Here is a 14,724-nt window from a genome sequence, read left to right on the forward strand (position 1 = left end):
TAGCCGGGCGTGGTGGCGGGCGCCTGTAGTCCCAGCTACTTGGGAGGCTGAGGCGGGAGAATGGCGTGAACCCGGGAGGCGGGGCTTGCAGTGAGCCGAGATCACGCCACTGCACTCCAGTCTGGGAGACACAGCGAGACTCCGTCTCAAAAAAAAAAAAAAAAAAAAAAAAAAGTAATTGTAGAAGTTGTAGCATTAAGAAATGAAGAGGGGGACTAGTAAAAATGCATTTTTATAGAGATGTTGGGAAAGGCTTGCTTGAAATTACATGTGGGACTTTTACTAGATAGGCGCTTTGACCAGCTAAGCAACAGGGCTCCCCTCGTGTGGGGCTTTTAGAATGTAGCAACCACTGACACACAGGGAAGGATTATGCCATCAGGTGAGAAGGTGGCCGACCCTGACTGGCTGGAAGCAGACGCATTCTGGTAGCTGATTGGTCCACAGGTAGCGTGAAGCTTGTCACGTCCTCAGGCTCCCAGCATTCAGTCGTAGCCTTTCAGACAGCTTGAAGCCTTCTGTGGAGAGCTCAAAGCCTTCTGTGGAGAACTCAAAGCTGTCCGTGGAGCCCTAGACGAGCCAAAGCCCACCTTCTCCTCGGCCTGAACTGTCTTGAAGATGAGTAACAGTGGGTTTGGGAGCTATGGCAGCATTTCTGCTGCTGATGGAGAGAGTGGAGGCAGTGACCAACTGTGTGAGAGAGATGCAGCTCCTGCTATTAAGACCCAAAGACCTAAGGTCCGAATTCAGGACGTTGTACCGTGTAATGTGAACCAGCTTCTCAGCTCTACTGTGTTTGACACTGTGTTCAAGGTTAGGGGAATTATAGTTTCCCAGGTCTCCATCGTGGGGGTAATCAGAGGGGCAGAGAAGGCTTCAAATCACATTTGTTACAAAATTGATGATATGACCGCGAAACCAATCGAGGCCCGACAGTGGTTTGGTAGAGAAAAAGTCAAGCAAGTGACTCCACTGTCAGTCGGAGCATATGTCAAAGTGTTTGGTATCCTCAAATGTCCCACGGGAACAAAGACCCTTGAGGTATTGAAAATTCATGTCCTAGAGGACATGAACGAGTTCACTGTGCATATTCTGGAAACGGTCAATGCACACATGATGCTGGATAAAGCCCGTCGTGATACCACTGTAGAAAGTGTGCCTGTGTTTCCATCGGAAGTGGATGATGCTGGGGATAACGATGAGAGTCACCGCAGTTTCATCCGGGACGAAGTGCTGCGTTTGATTCATGAGTGTCCTCAACAGGAAGGGAAGAGCATCTATGAGCTCCAAGCTCAGCTCTGCGACCTTAGCCTCAAGGCCATTAAGGAAGCGATTGAATATCTCACGGTCGAGGGCCACATCTATCCCACTGTGGATCAGGAGCATTTTAAATCTGCTGATTGAGGCAGGGAAAACATCCTTTCCTTTTCCAAAGATCCTTGCATCCAGCTGAGAGTAATTTTGACCTGTTGACTTTTTAGGAAGTAGGACTAAAAAAAAAAAAAAATCTCAAGTGGCATTCTTTGTCAACTCGCTGCTTTTCTAACTGCTTTGAACTCTTCAGATTTTCTATATTTGAAGCTGAGAGAGAGACGGTGATGGATAAATTGACAACTCTGTAGGATTTACTAGCAAGCTAATGGAAACATGATGATTTCGGGGGAAGAAAAACTACAGAAAATGTAGAAATGTATTATTTAATTGTGTTGGAGCTTCTTTTCCCAAAAAAAGACAAAAAACGACAACAACAAAAAGTCTTGCTTGTTTTTATGTTAGAGTTATTTTCCATGTTTGGATTTAGCGTATAATGATATTATCTCTTGTTCAATATAGTATTTAGTACTTCATTAATTCAAATGAGCTGAAGATATTAATTTGTGAATTCTAATGCTCAGTTCAAACATTTATGTGTGATTTGCTCTCATTACTATGAATTTATGTTTTCTTAAAATAAGATTATACTATGTTTAAATAAATCATTTTTGCCAGGTTATCTTTGAATTTTTTTTAATGTGGTGAGGTTTAATGATTATTTCATACATGACGTGGTATTTGGATGAAATTACAATTTATTGTACTTGCATGGTAAATGGATGCCAGAGTTTCTGTAAGTTTGATGTGCTGGTGTATTATTTATTTTACTAAATGCTCTGTTTTATGTATAACAAGGTAATTTTTAGGAGGTTAGGGAAGCAAGTCATAGGAAATGAAACTTACTGAGTTTAACACAAATTTATTCAAATGTTTTATTAAAATAGTTTTATAAAATCTTAACTTTCCTGTGTGATTTTTTTTCTAAGTACATTTGAAAAAGCCTTTTTGTTTTATATCCTTAAGGATTAATAGTTAATTATCCAGAATTTTTTCTTTTCTATATATAATACCAAGAACATATGCTATAGCCTAGTTCTAACAATACATTTTAGTGTAGATTATATAAATTATGTGAGACTTTTAAATAATTGACCATTAAAGAAAGCCCTCAGTTACCCATACACTAAAGATGGTATCTTTCAAGGTGTTAAATATTTTACATTAGAGGAAAGAAAAAATATATACTTTTGAATGAATATGTATTATATTTTATATAATATATGTATATTCATATATAATATATATTCAGATAGAAGAGAAGAACATTATTTGTCTAATTGAATCATGAAAACTGGAAAAAAAAAAAAAAACTCTTAAATGGAGCATTGCCAGTAATCCGTACTTTCAGGAAAACGTTCAGAAAATGGCCTGCCATTAGAAAAACTTACCACCAATTCTTGCTTAAGCTTTGTGATGCATATTTTTCTTCCCCTTGAAAGTAAAGAAATCATAAATGGCACTCTTGAAAAACACAAATGAATAACATACTATAAACCTGTTACTTCAATTATCAGACATTTTGAAAATTCTGATCTTCATAAACCTAAAATATTCGGAACCACTTTTTGTTGAAAAAGGTTACCTGTCCTAGGGAAAATCATATTGGGGGAGAGGCAACAAGGGGCATATATAATACTTAGAACTGTGGAGCTGAAAGAAATAGTCTAGCAGATACAGTATTCTTTTGTGATATCACTTACCCAAATTCAGAAACCATGACATTAAAATCTGATATTTATGAGTGTAATTATAGGTCGCTCCCATAATTGCTTGAGCTGATTCAACTGGCCAGTAGATGGGTAGCCACTTTTTTTTCCTACTCTAGGAGCATGCCTCCAGAAGGAGGGGGAAAAAACTCTTTTTTTTGTTTTGTTTGGGAGGCCAAACTGCTTTTGTCCCTGCAAATTGATACATAGAGATATGTACACCTGAATTTAAGGCAGAAGACCAGCCTCTCCCCCATCCTCTGAGGGGCACTGTCCTCTATCTGTGTTCCTTGGGGTTGTTTTAGACTTTTAAAATTGCTCCTCCCAACTCTTATTCTTCTGAATGGAATCATGTGCTTTAGTGGATTCTGCTACAGGTAAGAGATAGCAGTGGAAAAGTAGTAAGTAGGTCTAGATATAATGTCAGTGGAAATAAAAACATTTTAGGCAGAAAATAATCACTGGATTGTTTTATACAAGCGTATTTAGTCCATGTTAAAGGGTGCAGATTTTTAAAGTTCATTTTCAACACCCACCTGGCATGCATACTTTCTCAATTTTGTTTAGATTGGGAATGACTTGGCTAATATCCCCTTTCTCCAAGATCCTGCCCTGATTGTTAGCCACACCTTTTGAGGATAAGATACAAATCCTGGGGACATACTATTGACTATTTTGGGCAGGGGCATTTAAGCCTGAGGAACCTGAAAAACGTAATTGATGATTATAATCCACCCGAGGTTTTTTCCTATGGCTCACAGGCTTATGAAATATATGTATTTATATTGAGGTTGATTCTGAATTAACTATGAATAAATATATTTGAAAGTGTTTTCAAGGCTAATGTAATAATCTTACTATGGTCATAATTATTAGTGATCATTTTGTTACTTTTACCTACTAAATTTAGTAACATTTGGAGTAGAGGCTGAAAAGCATAAATTCTTATATTTTTTCAATTTCTGTTTACTTTTGATAACAGCAATTTAAAAAAGGTAACTAGCAAGATTTATATTTGTTCATGAAACCTTTAGTGAGTTCCTACTATATGCATTTAAGTGTTAACTTTAATTTTGATGAGTTTAAATTTAACTGATTTCTGAAATGCTTATTAAAGATAGTAATAGTTAACATTTTAACATTTATTTAATATTTATTATCTCCCAAGTACTGTTCTAAGAGTGGGAGTTGTGTGTATGTGTGTGTGTGTGTATGTGTGTGTATGTGTATGTATGATTCCGGTGATGCTTAGATTTACATTTTCAGCTCAGACCTCTTTTTTTTTTTTTTTTTTTTTTGAGATGGAGTTTTGCTCTTGTTGCCCAGGCTGGAGTGCAATGGCACAATCTCAGCTCACTGCAAACTCTGCCTCCCAGGGGCAAGCGATTCTCCTGCCTCAGCCTCCAGAGTAGCTGGGACTACAGGCGCCTGCCACCATACCTGGCTAATTTTTGTATTTTTAGTAGGACAGGGTTTGCCATGTTGGCCGGGCTGGTCTCAAACTCCTGACCTCATGATCCGCCTGCCTCGGCCTCCCAGAGTGCTGGGATTACAGGTGTGAGCCACCCACCCGGCCAGACCTCTCTCTTGAAATTGAGACTCCATTTCCAAATGTCTTATTGGATGATGTATAGGCATTTTTAATACATTAAAAAATAATGAAAAATTATGTGTGTGTGATATGTGTTTTATATATATATGTGTGTGTATATGTGTATGTATATATATGGCATTTACTACCCCTGCAATGTTCTAAGACCTTTAAATATACATATACAATCAGGATAACATTATTAGTATTGTTCCTATTTTGTAGGCAAACTTTAGGCTCAGAGAGGTTAAGTAATTTGCTCCATATTAAAGTTGCGTGACCAGCAAGTGTCAGTGTTAAGATTTAAGCCCAGGCTTTGTATCTCTAGAGCCTAGGCCCTTAACAACTAGTTTGTACAGCGTCACAATAAGGAAAGTCTATTAAAATAGTATTCTTTCATTGTTGTTAGTATTCTTTCACTGTCGTCACATACTAAATATTTTGACTTTCTTTCCTTAAAATTTGTCTCATTTAAATGAAAAAAACTGTGAAAACTTTCAGCAAATGTATAGAAGATAATATAAAAACACCTTTGCACTCACCTATCAGCTTAAGAGACAAAACGTTATTTTTTGCTGTCGTAGAGAACTTAGTTGAATAACTTGGGTGATTTTTTTATGATACTGTAATACCATTTGGGACTATATTTTCATTGATTTAAAAGATCATCTGAAATGCTACATTTTCTCTAAATCTATGCTTGTAGTTTTTGCAATATATCTTAAGAATATATATCAGTGTATTGAGAAGCTTATTTTTTTTTCTGATCACATAGCTGTGTGTAAATTGGGACTTCTTTGCCCTATCCATTGTGGATGATACTTCTAGTAATTCTAACACTATCTCTGTGATATTTATTCCAATTTGCCATCATGTGATAAATTACAAAAACAATTTTTTAACATTAAGAGTTAATTTCCTCCCGGGCGTGGTGACTCACGCCTGTAATCCCAGCACTTTGGGAGGCTGAGGCAGGCGGATCACGAGGTCAGGAGATCGAGACCATCCTGGCTAACACGGTGAAACCCCATTTCTACTAAAAGTACAAAAAATTAGCTGGGTGTGGTGGCTCGTGCCTGTAGTCCCAGCTACTCGGGAGGCTGAGGCAGGAGAATGGCATGAACCCAAGAGGCAGAGCTTGCAGTGAGCCGAGATTGTGCCACTGTACTCCAGCCTGGGCAACAGTACAAGACTCCGTCTCAAAAAAAAAAAAAAAAAAAAAAGTTAATTTCCTTTAGTAATACCTTAAATTGGAGGAGTTCAATAAATAGCACTTAATATTTTATGTGGTTTGTTTTTATGTATCACATGGATAATCCTACAAAGGAATAACAAAACTAAATTCCCCTTGTCCATATGGGGCTTATACATATGTAGCTTACATTCTAGTACAGGAATTCAGACAGTTTTTTTAAAGGTGTATATCAAATGTCAGGTTCTGATATGAACTGAGGAAGAGATGTTGCTATTTTATATTAGATGATCAGTGAAAGCCTCCCTGACTCTAATGACATTTGCACAGAGGTCTAAAGGAAGTGTGGCAGTGAGCTATGTTCACCGGAGGAGGAATGTTGTTAGAAACAGAAAACAGCAACAGCAAATACCAAAGATGGGAGCATGCTTGGCATGTTCTAGGAATGTCAGGGAGGCTAGCATGCTGGAAGCAGATAATGTAGAGCCTTATTGACCATTCAGAAGACTTCAGCTTTTACTTTGAGTGAGCTGGGACACTGTTAGAGAACTTTGAGGAATGGAATGGCATGAGATGACCTACATTTTTAAAGGATAGCCCTGGATGGAAGCAGGGAGAACATGTTGTATGTTACTCAGGCAGAAGGTGCCACTGACTGCAGAGGTTTCTAGTTGGCGAAGTGACACCCCAGGATCCTGTGACAATATGATAAATCATTCTAGTTCTTGATCACTCCTCTGTGGTGACCTTGGTCCAGTCAATGGTCCTCAGTTTCTTCATATGTAAATGGGATTGGAGCCTTGCAACTCTAAGCCTCTACGTTCTATATTCTCTTTTGCTTAGTTTTAATCCTCTTACCTTTGCTATTGGAACTAGATTAGTGTTTAGGTATTGTTTTGAAGAGTGAGAAGAATGTTCTTCTATAAGGCTAGAGGATTTCCTAATGTTCCATTATTTTTTGTATTTATAAATGTATTTAACCACCCCCAGACAGATATTTATAATTTCCTTTAAATACGGATGAAAGCAGTTCCTAAAACTCTGTTGCATAACTGTTTTTGAAACCTGGTGTTCATTAGAACCGACGCCGTTGTCCTCTCGTGGGTAATTCTCCTCCCTACCACAGTTTTAATTGGTTTATTTTTGTTCAGCCCCTCGTAAAATTCTAAAAATATGTATAAATAAGTGCACACACACACACATACACACATACATATACATACTAACAGTTTTACCAAACATCCTCAAAGCAGTCATTTTGGAATATTAAGTGGAGTCATGAATTTCAAATTCACATGGTATTTAATCACTCAGGTGATAAAGGCTCTAAGAAAGTCATTTTGGTATATTATTTTCTGCTGAAGCAAATACTTAAAAATCCCTTTTATAAGCCATCATTAACTGGTCCTATCTCAAATCACTCTGTTACTCTACATTTCCCTCAACATTTATTTTTTACTGTATGTATTTACCAGTACCTGTTTATATTCTGTAATAGTTTCATGTATGCATGTCTGTTTTTCTCATTCAGATTTTAGTCTCCTCTGGGGAAGGGACCCTCTTACCCTCTTATTTGTCTCATGGTGGCTGGTGCTGTGTAATTTATATATACTAATGTGTGATTTGATGTGGTTATTGACCCATCATCAATAACAACCTCTGCTTTTCCAGCAGTGAGAATGAATTTGCATTAATCTGGCACTATTTTGTGGCCATGCATTTTTAGCTGTAATCAGAAAAAGAATGAAGCTAACTTCTTCCACATAAGAATGAAACCTTGGTTTGAATCATATTCACAATCCACAGACAGCATGGCATGCTTTACGCAATAGCCTTGTTACAATTGCACGGTGTATTAATGAAATTGAATGTTTACAAATCTATTTAACACTCTAAAAATCCATGTGCTTTGACTGTAAAGTAAATCCCAATCTGCCATCACAAATTGCATTAGACTTTGCACATACCATGGTCTATGTGTGATTTAGAATGAGGACTCCGTTATTTAGATATTTTTGTTCGTACCTCTTTACTAAAGTTTATGAAAGGAAGCAGTGCCTGCTGAGAAATGGCCAATGAGTTTGGACAATTTTATTCCAAGCTAATTCATTGCAAGATGTATAGATATTTGGCAATACATTTTATGAAGATCCAAAGAAATATGTAGCAATAGATCATTGTCACTAAGGTTTCTCAGCACATGATAAAAACAGCAAATACTACTTTGAAGAATAGCATCACAGAATTGTGATTGCCTAGAATTCTTTTTAGAGTTGTTACTGAAATTGCCTCACAGCTTTAGGGGTATTTTACCCCACTAGGAAATTGTTTTTCTGTTTGGTTGGGATCCACTTATCTGCCAAACTCATGGTGTAGTGTTTGTGTTCACATCCTATGATGATAGCTTCCTCGGCCAATATTTCCAAGCCAGTGAAAACATAAAATATATTTTCGAGTTGATACATGTGCAGTTATTTGCATTACCTCTGGAATATTTGTTTTTATTGGATGCTATCTTCCTTTTAGATTTAAACATATTTTTCTAGTGTATTAACAAATATGCATTTTAACATAATTATCATAATGAAAATAGATGGATCTTGACAGCAATACAAATTAGGACAAAAAGCACTTTCTGAATTATAGGTCTTAATAACTATTTAAACAACCTGTATTAAACTTATTAAAAGCTTGGCAAAGCAGCCAAAAGTACTTAGAAAGTTAATATAAAGGTAGGTATAGATCAATACTCTTAGAACATTTTGCAGAGGACTAACTATGAAAGATGGAATAATAAGGACACTTTTTACAATGTGGAAATGTGAACACGGCTTAAAATTGTGAGCACATCTCATAAAGCAGCATTATGTGCGGTATTACTAAAGCAGGTTTTTCAATATTGGTATTTTGAATTTCTTTGCTTTAACTTTCAAATCCATAAATCATTTTAGAATAGCACTAGTATATTTATACACAGAATAGAAAATAGTAAACTCATTGCAGTTGTCAATTTATATGCCTTTTGTTAAAAATCTTGGTCAACAATTCAAATTCGTATCAAGTATATTCAAGCTCATTTGACTAAGTTGATACCATACATATTAAGTGACCTGGAATTTTTAATTATACACTATTAACTTCAAAACATAATTCTGACTTCGGCACATCCAATGATATTACCTCTTAATAGAAACAAAGTAGATTTATGTGTCATATATTATTTTAAAAAATAATTAGGCACAGCAGATACTGACCTAAGTTTTTGAAGTATTATTAGGAGAAAATGTTACAGGCATTAGGATAAATAGTGGTTCTTGTGTTGGATTTATTTTATTACTATGTAAGCTCCACCAAGGCAATACATTTTCTTATTTAAATGATGTGTTTTAAACTAGAAAGCCAATTTTATATAATAATCATCTAAAATAATTAGAAACATGTAACTGGTCATATAAAGGTATATATAATCTAGCAGCAGAATCTAGGCACACTGATTGTATTGATTTCTGAGTAGAAGGCTAACTTCCCTCTTAAAACACTTATATGCATTTTCTATTTATTCAAAATTAGTCTTGGGAAGAAAATGCTTATAAATATGTCATTTGAAATATATTTCGAGTTATATGAACTAATTTAACTAAAGGTCTTGGGCACATACTAGAGTTTTAATACTTCTCTCATTATTTGGAGAATATTGCAAAAGCAGTTGCAGCTTAAAATAAAAGAAGCAGATATTCTACTTCCGTAAGACAAGGGTAAAAATGCCAAGCTCCAATTAAATGAGTAAAGAAGGTGGAACTTTTCCAAAAACCTAGGACAATGTCAGGTAATGATTTGAGTATAACATAGATCCAAGTTTCTTTGTATGGAGTGGAGAGGGGTAGGGGGGTGTTCATCAGGTAAACAGCTCTGTCTCTCAATAAAAGTCTCTCAATAAAAAGTATTGGGAGACATAGCTGTTACCTGATAAATGACACTGCATCTCTTTTTTGTTGTTGTTTGTTTGTTTTTCAGGAGGGTCGTTCTTCCTGATTCTGAACTCATTTTATTTTGTGGTTCTTTAAATGAGGGATATCGGACAATAACAGTAGAATGAGTCCTCGATAGTTTTCCATAAAGTACAGAGGATTTCTATGAATGTCCATTTCCTGCATTTAGCCAAAAAGTGAAAAAATCAAAGTTATGGTATTTCTACAATGACCCAGGAATAATGGTACTGGAATGCAGCTTTCTAGTAATCTAACCTGCTACCAAGGTATACTTGAGAAATGTGCCTGAGGCTCTCCCCTTGGACTATCTATCATCTCAGCTGGACTTTTGATAGAAGTTGGATAGCTGATAACTCACAATTAAGATGCCAGCTAGCACCTGGAGTGCAAGTAGTCTGTATAGTTGATTGAAAGAAGATCCATGTGCACTAGATAACAGTATTTGCTCTATGACCCCAGCTGTTCGACTGGTGGTAGATAATGGACAACTAATTTGGGGAGATTTCCTACCTGGTCAGCAAAGCTGTAAGTGTATAGCCTCTCACACTAGGCAGTTTAAACCTGGAATCTTCTGTTAAGGTGGAATCCATGAAGGCAGAATATAGGAGATAACATAATGTTATTGTACTTCTAAAAACTAAAACATCTTCAAATGAGACAGTTTTAGTGGCCTCTCATATGAATATGAATTTCAAGCCTTCATACACCTGAAATGAACCTACTCCTGTTTGTTAGGTCAGTTCTTCAGCACCCAGTGTTATTTAACATATGCAGATTTACTCTAATTCTATTTTGGAGGATGTTGCCTGAGTACTGAGTACTGCCATAGTTTTTTTTTTTTTTTCTTTTATGTGGTACCATAGTTCCCTTGTTACCAGCTTCCAGAAGAATTTCCTGGAGATCATATCTTAAATTGTTACATTCAACATTTATTCATCAAAAACTATTGAAGATTGGAATGTTGTAGTTAAACAGATTTTTTAAAATTGAGTTATAAATTTCCATATGTGAATTAATATCTGTCAAAGAATATCTTGAAGTGGATCCAGCACTAAAACTATATTAAGTATTAATGAATTTTTCTTCGACATAGAGAATGCTTAAGAATTTTATAGTGCCTTTGAGGTTCGCATTATGAGCATTTATTAAAATGGCCTAATACTTTAAGTGTAAGTGGTGTGGGACATTAAGCTGGGGTGTTCTCTGACCTTGTCATATACTTCGTATCTTCAAAAACTTTTTTGTGAGTTTATTTGCTCATCATTGCTTTCTCCTGGGAATAGAATGCAGGATGTGCTGTGGTTATGGGTTATTATGTGGGTTTAGCATTAATTTTGGTTTCTGCTACTATTTTTGTGTTGTTTACAAATTATAATGATTTACCTGTTGAAATCCTGTGTCTTAATTTGCTGATGACCATAGTTTGATTCAAGTATTCACCTTACTGCATTTCACAACTCTTTTCAATGTGCTTAGAAAGTTGGAATAATAAAAGTTAAGAATACATTGCTATAGAGGAGTTCATTTGAGGAGCAGGAAAAAATTACATATATAGATTAGTTTTTCTTTCTTTTTTTTTTTTTTTGTTTGTTTGTTTTGAGATGGAGTCTGGCTCTGTTGCCCAGGCTGGAGTGTGGTGGCGCGATATTGGGTCACTGTAACCTCCACCTCCTGGGTTCAAGCCATTCTCCTGCCTCAGCCTTCCGAGTAGATGGGATTACTGGCGTGCACCACCACACTTGGCTAATTTTTTGTATTTTTCGTAGAGATAGGGTTTCCCTGTGTTGGCCAGGCCAGAATTTTGAGTTGTTCTCAAACTCCCAACCTCAGGTGATCCACCTGCCTCGGCCTCCCAAAGTACTGGGACTACAGGCGTGAGCCACTATGCCTGGCCCAGATTGGTTTTTAAAATATGTGACTGGAAAGTTATGAATCATATTGATATGAAGGATATTAGATACATGTGAATTATCAAATAGCACTGTGAAGATATAAGCATTGTGCTGGACACATACTGCAGAGGTCTATATAAGCATGATGTTGGGCTTATTAATCTGTGAACTCACAGCTGATTTGGGATCACATAATAATGTTCCACTATTCAAAAAAATAGTCCTTAGTATATTCTTTGTCTTAGAAAGCTCATCCATGCATTCAAGATCTTGGCTCTGATCCTTGTGTGTATGATTTGGCATCTTTGATACTCCTCATATGTCACATTTGCTCATTTTTTCATTTGTGATACCTAAATAGCTTTTACATTTGCATTGCCAATACTCTAGTCTCAGGCCTCACTCCATTTGGAGACAAAAACTGATAGAGGAAGTGATTGGTCTGCTAAAACATAGTTACTGGGTTTATTGAAAGTTCAGTATAACCAAAGTGAATAAGGTAAAGTGCAAAGGGATAATGAAGTCAAGGAAGTTAATAGGAAGCAACCCCAAAATGGCTGACCAATGTCTTTCATGTTGAGTATGGAAGCAAGTAAGGGTTACCAAGGACTGTTATTCCCAAATGAAAGGCGAGTGGCTTCATTTTTTTCAAACTGTTTCCTAATATTTATGCAGTATTTTGTGAGACCAAATATCAACTAATAGTTACTACATATTTTGAAGTGGGTGTTTACAGGTATATCATTGACGTGTCTACAGCCAATAGTCATAAATTGTAATATGATAGGGCTCAATATTTTATCCATTGGTACATGAAAAACAGAAAGAAAATATATATTTTTGGACATTTCTGATGTTTTTATTATTTAAAGTATCCCATGCCTTGATGATGCAACCCAAAATTAATAATTAAAAAGATGAAAACCACCTCATTGGTATTGTTTTTACTTCTACATATAAGCATTGGTGATATTTTTAAATATATTTTAACTTTTATCCAATATTTGTTCGTGAAAGGAAAATAACTAAAATCTTGTAACCTCTAACTAATGATTTTTATGTTAGTTGTTGACAATATAGTTTAATGAGAGGTATATAAGAATTGAGAAGTGCTGGATTCTGTTGTTTTCCTATTAGGAAGCTCTATGTTCTAAGACAAGTCACTAACCTTCTTTGGTTTCTTCATCTACAAAATGGAGTAACTTATTTTATTTCACAACCAGAAAAGCTACCCTTATTGGTGTGCGTTCTTTCATGGAGGTTTGTTTGTAAATGAAGGAAAATCCATGTTGTTAATTAAAATTGTTTGTTTGTTTTGGCTTTTAACTAATAAGGCCAAAGTTATTTCAGCAATTAAGACATGCTTTCTTTAAAAAGCGTTTATATGTTTGGAAAGACTTAGCAAGTATAAATGAATATCTTTTAGGTGTAGCTATATTTCTAGAGTTTTCTGAAAATAGGTACAAGCCAGGTTGATGATAACAGAAGGCTGATATTTCTTAGGGACTTTATACTGCATTTATTCTACAAATGTTTTGTTTGTATGTCATGTATGTATTTGTTATTATTGTGTTGTTATTGCTTTAGATGGTTTATATCACTATGATATAAGAAAAATAATAGTGGATTTGGCTTATTTTGTCTTGGATAAAAGCCTTAACAAGTTGTTTAGTGGGGGATTATTAAGGATTTCGAATATTTGTTGTATTTATGTTGGTCAAAGGATACAAACAGAAGGTGTAAGTTCAAGAGATTTATTGTACATCATGGCAACTATAGTTAATAACAATATATTGTATACTTGAAAATTGCTAAGAGAAGAAATTTTAAAAAGATTATTTTTAAAATTTCAATAGTTTTGGGGGCACAGGTGGCTTTTGGTTACATGGATGAGTTCTATAGTGTTGAATTCTGAGATTTTAGTGCACATATCACCCAAGCAGTGTACATTGTACCCGATATGTAGTCTTTTATCTCTTACCCACCTCTCAACCCACCCCCCCCCACCTACTTTGAGTAATGATGGTATTTTGATGGAAATTGCAATGAATTTATGGATTGCATTTGGCAGCACGGTCATTTTCACAATATTGGTTCTACCCGTCCACGAGCATGGGATGTGTTTCCATGTGTTTGTGTCATCTATGATTTCTTTCAGCAGTGTTTTGTAGTTTTCCTTATAGAGATCTTTTACCTCCTTGGGCAAGTATATTCCTAAGTGTTTTTTTGTTTGTTTGTTTGTTTTTGTTTTGCAGCTGTTGTAAAGAGGGTTGAGTTCTTCATTTGACTCTCCGCTTGGTGCCACTGATTTGTGTACATTGATTTTGTAACCTGAGACTTTACTGAATTCATTTATCAGGAGCCTTTTGGATGAGTCTTTAGGGTTTTCTTGGTATACAGTCGTATCATCAGCAAACAGTGACAATTTGATTTCCTCTTTTCCAATTTAGATGCTCTTTATTTCTTTCTCTTGCCTAATTGCTCTGGCTGGGGCTTCCAGTACTATGTTAAATAGAAATGGTGAAGTGGGCATCCTTGTCTTGTTCCAGTTATCAGGGGGAATGCTTTCAACTTTTACCCATTCAGTATGATGTTGGCTTTGGGTTGGTCTTATATGGCTTTTATTACTTTGAGGGAAGTCCCTTCTGTGCCTAGTTTCTTGAGGATTTTTATCATAAAGAGATGGTGGATTTTATCAAATGCTCTTTCTGCATCTATTGAGATGATCATATGGTTTTTGTTTTTAATTCTGTTTATGTGATTTGTCACATCTATTGACTTGCTTATGCTAATCTATTCTTGCTAAACTATTCATCCCTGGGATGAAACCCACTTGATCATGATATGTTATGTTTTTGATATGCTGTTGCATTCAGTTAGCTAGTATTTTGTTGGGGATTTTTGCATCAGTGTTCACCAGGGATATTGGTCTGCAGTTTTCTTTTTTGTTATGCCTTTTCCTAGTTTTGGTATTAGGGTG

General features: G+C 35.8%; 2 protein-coding genes across 6 annotated transcripts in view; both read left to right on the forward strand.

Moving 5' to 3' along the window:
* DIAPH2 (diaphanous related formin 2) overlaps positions 1 to 14,724 on the forward strand; it is a 931,860-nt gene that overhangs the window by 195,474 nt on the left and 721,662 nt on the right. The gene's annotated exons all lie outside the window — the stretch shown is intronic.
* On the forward strand, positions 222 to 1,721 carry RPA4 (replication protein A4). Its single transcript, XM_025372657.1, has one exon. The coding sequence runs from the start codon at positions 619 to 621 to the stop codon at positions 1,402 to 1,404; it is 786 nt and encodes a 261-aa protein (XP_025228442.1). The 5' UTR covers positions 222 to 618; the 3' UTR covers positions 1,405 to 1,721.

Source organism: Theropithecus gelada, chromosome X (assembly GCF_003255815.1).
Source record: "Theropithecus gelada isolate Dixy chromosome X, Tgel_1.0, whole genome shotgun sequence".
Classification (NCBI taxonomy): domain Eukaryota; kingdom Metazoa; phylum Chordata; class Mammalia; order Primates; family Cercopithecidae; genus Theropithecus; species Theropithecus gelada.

Excerpts from the sequence above, each read along its gene's own strand:
- RPA4 (XM_025372657.1), top strand. The coding sequence starts at position 619 with ATGAGTAACAGTGGGTTTGGGAGCTATGGCAGCATTTCTGCTGCTGAT.